At 48.8% G+C, this 12839-nt stretch overlaps 1 protein-coding gene across 1 annotated transcript in view; it reads left to right on the forward strand.

Annotated features, from left to right (window-relative positions):
• The window catches only part of SCARA5 (scavenger receptor class A member 5), a 96440-nt gene extending 85947 nt beyond the window's left edge, over window positions 1–10493 (forward strand). The window contains exons 8-9 of the mRNA XM_053383840.1: window positions 1177–1374; window positions 9785–10493. Of these exons, the coding sequence (XP_053239815.1) occupies window positions 1177–1374; window positions 9785–9921 (335 nt within the window). The 3' untranslated portion in view covers window positions 9922–10493. The remainder of the gene's footprint in view (window positions 1–1176; window positions 1375–9784) is intronic.
• Window positions 10494–12839: the final 2346 nt, after the last annotated feature.

The raw sequence follows: 12839 nt of genomic DNA on the forward strand, positions 1-12839 counted from the left end.
TTTGCATTTTGCAAAGAAGTACTTGGAACGGTGGTATTCTGACCCTGGATGTATTTCTGTCCTGCTCAAGGGGGTGTCTGGCATTCAGATCTCCTGTTTAGGAACTGGAAAGAGATGTGGGCATGTGGGCATCTCCCCTGTGATCAGTGGGAAGAGGGAGGAACATCCCTCAGGAGAGAGTCTAGGAATGGATTTCGATATATTGTGAGATGAGCAGAGAACCATCGTTGGCAGTTTAAACTTGGAAGCTAAGGCAAGGTTGATTTAACCTTCTAGAAACAATACTTTCTGCTTTAAGACAGACTGAGTTTTCCTGGTACAGTGGTACCTCGGCTTACATATGCTTCAGGTTACAGACTCCGCTTACCCAGAAATAGTACCTCGGGTTAAGAACTTTGATGAGAACAGAAATTGTGGTCCCATTAGCTAAAGTGGTGCTTCAGGTTAAGAACAGTTTCAGGTTAAGAACGGACATCCAGAACGAATTAAGTACTTAACCTGAGGTACCACTGTATTACCTCTTTTCTCCCCTTTAAAAATAACAATCACACATACAGTGGTACTTCTGGATGTGAATGGGATCCGTTCTGGAGCCCTGTTCACATCCTGAAGCGAACACAACCCGCGTCTGCACGTCTGCGCACGTGCAGGTCGCGATTCGCCACATCTGCGCATGCGTGCGACGTCATTTTGAGCGTCTTCGCATGCACGAGCGGTGAAACCCGGAAGTCATGCGTTCCGTTACTTCCGGGTTGCCATGGAGCGCAATCCGAAAACGCCCAACCCAAAGCTCCTTTAATCTGAGGCATGACTGTACATTGTTTTGTGAAGAAGTAAAAGTAGTATTTACTTATGTATATGGTATGGGTCTTGAAGCAGCAATTACAGTAGCAAAATGAAGGCAGGTTTCTAACTATTATCTAAGTTACAGAAGCACAAAAACTAAGTCCAAAATGGCGTCTCAGTTTTAGAGCTCAGACATGCAGATGTAGTCAGCTTGGAGGTATGATGAAAAAAGAGAAAGCTGTCCAGGCAAGGAGGAAGTATGTAATGTCACAGCTTCCTGCCAAGGCAGATGAACACAAAAGCAAATTCATGGCAAAGCATGAATTCTTGGTTTGACTTTTTTAATTCCATCTGTGGTTTCTTCTTTTCCTCCCCTTCCTTACCTTGCAGCACCTGCTTCCGAGGAGGGCATTATCCGCCTGGTGAACGGCTCGGGGCCCCACGAAGGGCGGGTGGAGGTTTACCATGACCGATCGTGGGGCACCGTTTGTGACGACGGCTGGGACAAGAAAGACGGAGACGTGGTGTGCCGGATGCTGGGCTTCCGAGGGGCAGAAGAGATTTACAGGGTGGCCGTCTTTGGGCAAGGTAATGGCAGCAACACCACGATCCATTAATGGGTCGAGCATTTGCTCTGCGTGCAGAGAGTCCTGGTCTCGTTCTCCAGTGGAACCTCTAGGTAGGAGCAGGAGAAAACCATGGCTGAAACCCTGGAGAACATTTGCCAACTACTGTGGAAAATGCTAAGCTGGGTGGAACCATGGTCTGAGCTTTCCATGTTCCTCTCCCCATATGAACTGTGATGGCCTGGGATTCGGATTCGGATGCTGAACCTGAGGAATCCCAGCCTGCACAGGATTCCCCGCCTCCAGAACCAGCTGAGCCGGGGCTGGGGCTTTAACCTGAAGGGCCCTCACCTGTGCTGGATCCTCAGGTGCAGGCACCAGCTGAGTCTGCTCTGGCTCCTGAGGTGATGGAGGACCCATTGCCTGCAGGTGCTCCACTCTCAGCCCCATCAGAGGAAGCGGAGGTTGCCTCTGGGTCCGGTAACCCTCCAGCCTCTCTTGAGCTGCAGAGGCTCAGGGCAGAGAGGCGGAGGGAACTAAGTTCCCGCAGGAGGAGTGCTCGCCTTCAGGCCAGGAGAGGTGAGTCACCAGAGGATCGGGGCTGTCCTATGCCTCGGGAGAGATAAAAGCCAGCCAGCCCCAGTCCCAAGTTGCGGGAGCAACATCGCTGGTTGCTAGTTCCTGCCTGAACCCTGTCCTGCTTTCCTGTCTGAGTTCCTGACCCGCCCTGGCCCCCTGCTTGCAAGCCTGTTCCTGACTTCACCCGGCTCCCTGCCCTGCACCCAGCTTCAGCTACTGCGGACTGCCTCCCCGTTGCACCTTTGACCACGGACCAGACTTGGACCTCGCCTCTTGGGTAACCCATAGGACCAGCACATGAACCTACCTGGACCCTGAGATCATCATCTGAGACCGTTCTTCCATTAGAGGTCTGGAGCATGGCAGCACAAGAACAGGACTTTTCTGTGGTGGCCCCCCTTTTGCAGAATGCTTTTCTCTGGGTGGCTCACCTGGCGCCTTCATTAGACACCAAGTGAAAACATTTCTCTTCAGCCAGGCCTTTGGCTGATGAACATCAGGCTGGAGATGCCTGGATTCGAACCTGGAGCTTTCTGTGTGCAGAGCAAATTCTCTCCCACGGAGCCATCATCCTTTCACATTTGAGTCTCTCTCAGTCTCAGCTGCTCCGTGCTGTGCAACACAAGGACAGAGATACTGATAGTGTCAACCTCCCATATCTTTGCAAATTTCCCCGCCTGGGAAAAATGCAGGGGATGTGTTCCAGAGTCCAAGAACTGGATAAGGAGATCCTTGGCACTTCCCAGTCTTTGATTTCGGTCTCCCATTCAACGCTCACCTCTACGTAATGGCTTTCTTTGTGGTCAAGGGCCTGCGGGACCGCCTCTCCTGGAATGTCCCACGGAGGACCTTACCGTCTTCAAACAAAAACATCTTGGAGATCCCGGGCCACAGGGAGGTTAGGCTGGCCTCAACCAGAGCCAGGGCTTTTTTGGCTGTGGCCCCAATCTGGTGGAACGCTCTGTCCAAGAGACTAGGGCCCTGCGGGACTTGACATCTTTCCGCAGGGCCTGCAAGACAGAGTGTTCCACCAGGCCTTTGGCCAAGGCGCAGCCTGACCCCCTCCTTTCGTAATTCTTCACAGAACTCTAGCCCAATGGTTGCCATCAATTTGATTTGAACTGATTTTATAATCAGTTTTATAATTTTAGAATGCTGTATTATTTACTGTTGTTAGCCGTTCTGAGCCATGCTTCAGCTGGGGAGGGCGGGATATAAATAAATTTTATTTGTTGTTGTTTAGTCTTTGAGTTGTGTGCGACTCTTAGTGACCCCCTGGACCAGAGCACGCCAGGCCCTCCTGTCTTCCACTGCCTCCCGCAGTTTGGTCAAACTCATGCTGGTAGCTTCGAGAACACTGTCCCACCATCTTGTCCTCTGTGGTCCCCTTCTCCTTGTGCCCTCCATCTTTCCCAACACTGTCCCACCATCTCGTCCTCTGTGGTCCCCTTCTCCTTGTGCCCTCCATCTTTCCCAACACTGTCCCACCATCTCGTCCTCCGTCGTCCCCTTCTCCTTGCGCCCTCCATCTTTCCCAACATCAGGGTCTTTTCCAGGGAGTCTTCTCTTCTCATGAGGTGGCCAAAGTCTTGGAGCCTCAGCTTCAGGATCTGTCCTTCCAGTGAGCACTCAGGGCTGATTTCCTTCAGAATGGAGAGGTTGGATCTTCTTGCAGTCCATGGGACTCTCAAGAGTCTCCTCCAGCACCAGAATTCAAAAGCATCCATTCTTCAGCGATCAGCCTTCTTGATGGTCTAGCTATTATTATTGTGTGGTCAGGGGCCACCCAGGCGCTCCTGCCTGGGAAAGAGAGGCAGAGAGAGGTGCAATTGACCGCAACCATCTCCAAACAAGCCCCGCTGAGCGGCAGCAGAACCCCCAAAGTTATGGGTCAGGAGATCCCCTGGTGTTATCCAAGCCATGGCTGTGTTGTGACCGTTCCAGCATTGCATTACCTCTTTTGATCAGGGCGGGGAGAGAGGAAGGCTGGTCTGCAAATATTTTGAAATTTGCATGACTAGTTTGTGCAAATATGTCTGGTCCATCCCGATTCTTTCCCTTGCTTTGGTCTTTTCGCACGCACAAAGCAGGGCCCTCCGGGGTTTCCGTTTCTGCTGCTTTGCCTTGCGAACTTCTGCCGTGTAAATGTAGCAAAGAAATAAAATTATAAGTAGAAGGGGTATTGAGCAGCTGCTGAAGGGAAAAGCACAATCCCTTGAAATCCCTTGAAAAGCTGTTGCTGGCCAGAGTCAGGTCTGGAGGGACAAATATATATATATATATTTTAAATGATATTTATTAAAGTTTCAAAAAAAAAGTTACAATAATAAGAAAAAGAAAAAAAAGAGAAAAGAGAAAATACAAAATACAGAAAAATAAAAACAATTAAAAACAAATCAATCTTTCCATGACTTGTCTTTCATTTACTTATTTCCCTGACCTTCTCACACCTCCCTTTTTTGTATTCCAGTTCAATTAGTTAATTCAGCAAATCCTTCCCTCTTTGTTTTTATCTTAATCCTTTATCTTAATATATTATAACTTTAGATTCTCACCTGTTAGCAATCCATTTTTACATACTCCTTTGTAACATTGCTGCTAAAACCACTTAACTTCATTCCGACATCATTCTAACATTCATTAATTTTACAGTATTTCTGTAAATAGTCTTTAAATTTCTTCCAATCTTCTTCCACCGACTCTTCTCCCTGGTCTTGGATTCTGCCAGTCATTTCCGCCAGTTCCCTAGACTATATCACCTTCATCTGCCATTCTTCCAGGGTGGGTAGATCTTGTGTCTTCCAATACTTTGCAATAAGTATTCTTGCTGCTGTTGAAGCGTACAAAAAGAAAGTTCTATCCTTCTTTGGCACCAATTGACCGACCATGCCCAGGAGGAAGGCCTCTGGTTTCTTCAAGAAGGTATATTTAAATACCTTTTTCATTTCATTATATATCATCTCCCAGAAAGCCTTAATCCTTGAGCACGTCCACCAAAGGTGAAAGAAAGTACCTTCAGTTTCTTTACATTTCCAACACTTATTATCGGGCCAGTGATAGATTTTTGCAAGCTTGACTAGTGTCATGTACCACCTGTATATCATTTTCATAATATTCTCTCTTAAGGCATTGCATGCCGTAAACTTCATACCTGTGGTCCATAACTCTTCCCAGTCAGCCATCATAATGTTATGTCCAACATCTTGTGCCCACTTAATCATAACAGATTTAACCGTTTCATCCTGAGTATTCCATTTCAGCAGCAAGTTATACATCCTTGACAAAGTCTTAGTTTTGGGATCTAACAGTTCTGTTTCCAATTTTGATTTTTCCACCTGGAATGGAGGGACAAATATAGGAAACTTCCTATATTCCTTCTCTGATGTGTCCTCTGTCTCCCTACAGAGCCAGTGTGGTGTAGTGGTTATAAGAGCGGTAGTCTCGTAATCTGGTGAACTGGGTTCGATTCCCCGCTCCTCCACATGCATCTGCTGGGTGACCTTGGGCCAGTCACACTTCTTTGAAGTCTCTCAGCCCCACTCACCTCACAGAGTGTTTGTTGTGGGGAAGGAAGGGGAAGGAGAATGTGAGCCGCTTTGAGACTCCTTCGGGTAGTGATAAAGCGGGATATGAAATCCAAACTCTTCTTCTTCTTCTTCTTCTCCTTTGGTCAACCTAAGTGTGAGACGGGAAAAGATGCGAGGGTGTTTTCCATTGCAGTGGAAGAGCAAAATTTGTACCCCAAGGGTCATCTAGTCCAACCCCCTGAAATGCAGGAATCACAGCTAAAGCGTCCTTGACAGATGGCCACTGAACTTCTGCTTAAAAACCTCCAAGGAAGGGGAGTCCACAGCCTCCCAAGGGAGTCTGTCAAACAACTCTTACTGCCAGAAATTTCTTCCTGATGTTTAGTTGGAATCTCCTTCCTTGTAACTTGAAGCTACGGGTTCGAGTCCTGCCCTTCAGAGCAGGAGAAAACAAGCTTGCTCCATCTTCCATGTGACAGCCCTTTTGAAGAAGGCTATCACATCTCCTCTCAGTCACCTTTTATCCAGGCTAAACATCCTCAACATTCCTCATAAGAGAGCCAGTGTGGTGTAGTGGTTAAGAGCGGTGGACTCGTAATCTAGGGAACCGGGTTCACGTCTCCGCTCCTCCACATGCAGCTGCTGGGTGACCTTGGGCCAGTCACACTTCTCTGAAGTCTCTCAGCCCCACTCACCTCACAGAGTGTTTGTTGTGGGAGAGGAAGGGAAAGGAGAATGTTAGCCGCTTTGAGACTCCTGAAAGGGAGTGAAAGGCGGGATATCAAATCCAAACTCCTCCTCCTCTTCTTCTTCTTCTTCTTCTTCTTCTTCTTCTACACTTCAATCCTGCCTAAACAGGATGTTTGCCCAAAGTGTTACTGAAATACAGGCAACAGTCCAAGGATTATGCCTAAAGCCAAAATTGTGTATAGGTTTCAATGATGGGTAGGAATGCCAAAGTCTTTTTTTCCTGGATGCCTGTCCCCCTTTCACCTGGTTTATATTATTATTATGATTTTTATTATTATTATTATTATTATTATTATTATTATTATTATTATTATTGCCAAGCACGTAAAGCTGAATGAGCTCAAATTACATGCATAAGTTGCAAGTTACCTATAGCTTTCCCCATAAGGCCCATTGAAGTCTGTTTCCTAGGAGACAAATCAACCCTATTAAAACTTCAAGTCAGGTATATAGCCAATCTGTCATTTTCAGTTTTTCTCCATCCCTCGTTTTCCCAATCTTAAATTCAGTCCTCTACATATTTGCACCAGTTTGCAAATTACAAATTTAAAACCCCATGGAAATTTGTCCGCATCTTAGTGATATACACATTTTGTATGTAATTTTACCTAAGATAATGCATTTCCGCATTCTGTTTTCACTAAAATGTGCATATATATTTTTGGCACACTTCCCTCCCATACTTGCATTTTTGTACTTTGGGGGTGTTCAAGAACCACATCACAAAATTCAAAGAAATGCAAATTTTGAAGGACAGCTGCCTTTTTCATTTGCATATCATTCCAGAGAGTGTGAATTTAGATTCATCTACATTGAAATATGAAATTAAAAGACGCCTGCTTCTTGGGAGAAAAGCAATGACAAACCTAGACAGCATCTTAAAAAGCAGAGACATCACCTTGCTGACAAAGGTCCGTATAGTTAAAGCTATGGTTTTCCCAGTAGTGATGTATGGAAGTGAGAGCTGGACCATAAAGAAGGCTGATTGCCGAAGAATGGATGCTTTTGAATTATGGTGCTGGAGGAGACTCTTGAGAGTCCCATGGACTGCAAGAAGATCCAACCTCTCCATTCTGAAGGAAATCAGCCCTGAGTGCTCCCTGGAAGGACAGATCCTGAAGCTGAGGCTCCAAGACTTTGGCCATCTCATGAGAAGATAAGATTCCCTGGAAAAGACCCTGATGTTGGGAAAGATGGAGGGCACAAGGAGAAGGGGACGACAGAAGACGAGATGGTGGGACAGTGTTCTCGAAGCTACCAGCATGAGTTTGACCAAACTGCGGGAGGCAGTGGAAGACAGGAGTGCCTGGCTTGCTCTGGTCCATGGGGTCACGAAGAGCCAGACACGAATAAACGAATAAACAACACATTGAAATATGAGTCAGACCAAGCTTCTCCCTTAATATCTGTAAAAGCTTCAGGTCTCATGCATGTGGTTACCAGCCCCAGCCTTTGAGAGACAGTGGGGTCCATGCCGAACAAATATACAGGCCCAGCCCAGCTGTGGTTCCAAACATTTCTCTTTGTTCCTGTGGCCTTTCCAAGGAAACGTCCCTTCTCCGATGAGTTAGAAACCTCCTTCAGATCTCCACTCGGTTCCTATTAGTCCTGGCAAAGCTAAGCTAGAGCTTTTCCTGGCTCAGATTTTCTTTTTTCTTTTTTTAATCTCCATTATCCACTTTGTGGAGGGAATCTTTAGCACAGTCCTGGGAGCGAAATCTTCTTTATTGCTGTTGATTCACAGGCTGGAAAGGATGAGGCCTGAGTCACCACTTCCAGCAAGGGAATTTGAGAGGTTGTCATCGAACGGGGGTTGGGAGGAGGGACAGAGACGCACTTTTGGCTTGCGAATGGACCAGTCCTGCACTCAAATCCTCCAAGGATGCTCAGGGATGCCAGCAATGGGACTGTGAACTTGAGCTGTTGGTTTTGGTTCTGCTTACTCAGCAAAATAAAGGCACCAGCCCTAACTGGCCAGAAGCCAAAGTCGTCTTGACAAGAGGGACTTTCTGGAATCGCAGCTGGTATATCAACAGGCCTGTTTCCCTAGAATTAAAACCTCACAGGGGCTATAACTTCTATCCCCCCCCCTCTTTTTGCTAAGGCTTTTAAGAAAGCTTTAAAGTGCTGTTCCAAGCCATGCTGCAGTCTGTGGCCTCTATATATTGTATATCAGTTTACACGTGACTTGGGAAGACAGGCGAACTAATACCAGTGTACTGGAAGAAGCAAAGATCACCAACGTCGAAGCGATGATTCTTCAACATCAACTTCGTTGGACTGGTCACGTTGTTCCATTTTTAAGTTTGGAATAGAGTAGTTCAGGGGTCAGCAAACTTTTTCAGCAGGGGGCCGGTCCACTGTCCCTCAGACCTTGTGGGGGGCCGGACTATATTTTGAAGGGGGGGAAATGGAACGAATTCCTATGCCCCACAAATAACCCAGAGATGCATTTTATTTAAAAAAGGACATGTAAAAATATGCTGATTCCCAGACCGTCTGTGGCCGGATTGAGAAGGCAATTGGGCCGGATCCGGCCCCCGGGCCTTAGTTTGCCTACCCCAATCCAACCTCTGCTAAAAACCTCCAGTAAAGGAGAATTGACCACCTTCAGATGGAGTCCCTTGAATACAGTGGTACCTCTGGATGCGAACGGGATCCGTTCTGGAGCCCCGTTCACATCCTGAGTAGAACATAAGACGCGTCTGCGCGTGCGTCTGTCACGTTTTGCCACTTCCGCGCATGCGCGTGACGTCCTTTTGAGCTTCTGCGCATGTGCAAGTGGCAAAACCCGGAAGTAATGCACTCTGTTACTTCCGGGTCGCCGCGGAGCATAACCTGAAGCACATTTAACCCAAAGTATGACTGTAGCTCTTACCGTATTTTTCGCTCTATAGGACATAACTTTTCCCCTCCAAAAATGAAGGGGAAATGTGTGTGCGTCCTATGGAGCGAATGCAGGCTCCTTGGCTTCAGCGATAGCAACGCGAAGCCTCTGAAGCGCAGAGGGAGAGCTCCCCCCGCGCTCCGGAGGCTTCACGTTGCTTTCGCTGAAGCCGCCTGAAGCCCCCGGAGTGCAGCGGGAACTCCCGCTGCGCTCCGGGGGCTTCAGGCGGCTATCTTGCGGATAGCCGTCTGAAGCCTGGAGAGTGAGAGGGGTCAGTGCACACCGGTCCCTCTTGCTCTCCTGGCTTCGCTTCGCTGGAGAGGCGCTGCACAGTTTTCTCTCTCTGTGCAGCGCCCCTTCAGTGAAGCGGGAAGAGAAATGGAAGGGGCTCCGTTTCTCCTGCCGCTTCGCTGAAGGGGCGCTGAGCAAAGAGGGGGAGATTATTTTTTTCCCTGTTCTCCCCCTTCTATGGCCCAGTGCATCCTATGGTCCGGTGCATCCTATAGAGCAAAAAATACGGTACTCTCAGAAAGTTCTTCCTGGTGTTTAGTCCAAACCTCCTTCCCCGACAGCTTTGGCTGGTCAAGGATGCTCTCACAGCGATGGTAACCAGAGGGAGGGAGGTGCCTTGGGTTTGTTGGGGGCCAGGAATCCCAGCTGATGACGGTGTTCTCCAATTCTCCCCCCAGGGAAAGGACGTATCTGGATGGACGACGTGGCCTGCAAAGGGACGGAAGACAGCTTGCTCCAGTGCAGTTTTTCCAGCTGGGGGAAAACTAACTGTGGGCACGCCGAGGACGCTGGCGTGAAATGCTTGACGCAGTGAGGAGGGAAGCTGGGCGTCCAAAGAACAAATGGAATATCCTGTTGGAGAGGAATTGGTGGGACCTCAGAGAGGCTGGCCAAGAATCGCAGGCACCTTTTCTTTCTGCCAGCTCCTGGCTGCCCCTCAGAGGAACTGGGGGGCTAGCGGCATCTCAGCCTTTCTGTCTCTCAGGGCTTGCTTGTAGAGTCTACTGTAATGTTTCTGTCTACCCTGTGAGCGTGCCATCTTTGCTGCCCGCCTTCTCCACTGACCTGGGGAGGAGGTGCCAGGCTCCCCCCAAATTGTATTGCTCCCCTTTCCTTGTATGTATAGACCAAAGCTCTGGGGCGGCCGGCCATTTAAGGCCTGCCTTTTTCAGCGGAACCGTTGGCACTATATGGACTTTGAATCGCGGGTGAATCGCTTTATGGCAAGCGGAATGCAGCCACTGAAACAGCCCCACAGCTCCCCAAGACGACATGAAGACATGCCCGGTGCAGGGAGCAGCCGAGCAGCTGTGGACATAATCTGTTTGCTTAGTGAGCTGCTGATGCGTTGCTTTCTTAATGATAGAATAAAGGATATTGGTGTGATTCCGTAATTGTCTATCTGTGTCGTGCAGCAAATACTACTACTACTACTACTACTACTACTACTAATAATAATAATAATAATATATTATTTATATCCCGCCCATCTGGCTGGGCTTCCCCAGCCACTCTGGACGGCTTCCATCAAAACACTAAAATACAATAACCTATTAAACATTAAAAGCTTCCCTAAACAGGGCTGCCTTTAGATGTTTTCTAAAAGTTTGGTAGTTATTTTTCTCTTTGACATCTGGTGGGAGGAGGTTCCACACGGCGGGTGCCACCACTGAGAAGGCCCTCTGCCTGGTTCCCTGAAACCTCACTTCTCGCAAAGAGGGAAGCGCCAGAAGGCCCTCGGCGCTGGACCTCAGTGTCCGGGCAGAACGATGGGGGTGGAGACGCTCCTTCAGGTATACTGGACTGAGGCCATTTAGGGCTTTAAAGGTCAGCACCAAAACCTTAAATTGTGCTCAGAAACGTTCTGGGAGCCAGTGTAGGTCTTTCAAGACCGGTGTTATATGGCCTCGGCCGCCGCTCCCAGTCCCCAGTCTAGCTGCCACATTCTGGATTAGTTGTAGTTTCCGGGTCACCTTCAAAGGTAGCTCCACGTAAAGCGCATTGCAGTAGTTCAAGCAGGAGATAACCAGAGCATGTACCACTCTGGCGAGACAGTTTGCGGGCAGGTAGGGTCTCAGCCTGCGTACCAGGTGGAGCTGGTAGACAACTGCCCTGGACACAGAATTGACCTGCACCTCCTTGGACAGCTGTGAGTCCAGAATGACTCCCAGGCTGCGCACCTGGTCCTTCAGGGGCACAGTTACCCCATTCAGGACCAGGGAGTCCTCCACACCAGCCCGCCCCCTGTCCCCCAAAAACAGTACTTCTGTCTTGTCGGGATTCAACCTCAATCTGTTAGCCGCCATCCATCCTCCAACCTCCTCCAGATACTCACACAGGACCTTCACCACCTTCACTGGTTCTGATTTGAAAGAGAGGTAGAGCTGGGTATCATCCGCATACTGATGAACAGCCAGCAAAGGGGTTCTGGTGAGTGTGTCCGTGCCGGATGGAGCAGACAGTGGCGGCGATAGGGGCTTTGGCTCCTGGAGCGGGGGGGGGGTCCAAACGGGGGTGTCGCCCGCAACAATGTCAAACACCCCCCCCGGATAGAACCTGGGGCGCCCACCCCACCCCTTCCTACGCCACTGGGAGCAGATCCCTCAAAATGAATACCTGCGGTTCTTAGCATAAATGAAGGAGGAGAGTTGAAAGTAACTTTGGCATGACATTGGGAACTGAGAAAGACTATTGGTTCATAGTTCAATATTTTTACACGTGATCCCGATCTTTGAGCAGTGAGAGACCCCAGGTTCCCAGGCACTAACCCAGGCTCAGTTTCCTTGGAATGAAGGTCAGTGGAGATAATAATAATAATTAATAATTTATTAATTATTCCCTGCCCATCTGGCTGGGCTTCCCAAGCCACTCTGGGCAGCTTCCAACAAAATATTAAAATACCATAGTACATCAAACACTAAAAGCTTCCCTAAAAAGGGCTGCCTTCAGATGTCGTCTAAAAGTCTGGAAGCAGTTGTTCTCTTTGACATCTGGTGGGAGGGTGTTGCACAGGGCAGGTGCCACCACCCAGAAGGCCCTCTTCCTGGTTCCCTGTAGCTTTGCTTCTCGCAATGAGGGAACTGCCATAAGGCCCTTGGAGATGGACCCAGGTGTCCGGGCTGAACGATGGCGGTGGAGATGCTCCTTCAGATATACTGGACCAAGGCCGTTTAGGGCTTTCAAGGTCCGCACCAACACTTTGAATTGTGCTCAGAAATCTACTGGGAGCCAATGTGGGTCTTTCAAGACCGGTGTTATATGGTCTCGGCGGCCGCTCCCAGTCACCAGTCTGGCTGCCACATTCTGGATTAGTTGTAGTTTCCGGGTCACCTTGAAAGGTAGCCCCACGTAGAGCGCATTGCAGTAGTCCAAGCAAGAGATAACCAGAGCATGCACCACTCTGGCAAGACAGTCTGCGGGCAGGGAGGGTCTCATCCTGCATCCCAGATGGAGCTGGTAAACAGCTGCCCTGGACACAGAATTGACCTGCACCTCCGTGGACAGCTGTGAGTCCAGAATGACTCCCAGGCTGCGCACCTGGTCCTTCAGGGGCACAGTTACCCCATTCAGGACCAGGGAGTCCTCCACACCCACCCGCCTCCTGTCCCCCAAAAACAGTACTTCTGTCTTGTCAGGATTCAACCTCAATCTTCACTGCCTTCACTGGTTCTGATTTGAAAAAGAGGTAGAGCTGGATATCATCTTGTATCTGAAGAAGTGTGCATGCACACG

The sequence above is a fragment of the Podarcis raffonei genome, chromosome 3, assembly GCF_027172205.1.
Source record: "Podarcis raffonei isolate rPodRaf1 chromosome 3, rPodRaf1.pri, whole genome shotgun sequence".
Taxonomy (NCBI): domain Eukaryota; kingdom Metazoa; phylum Chordata; class Lepidosauria; order Squamata; family Lacertidae; genus Podarcis; species Podarcis raffonei.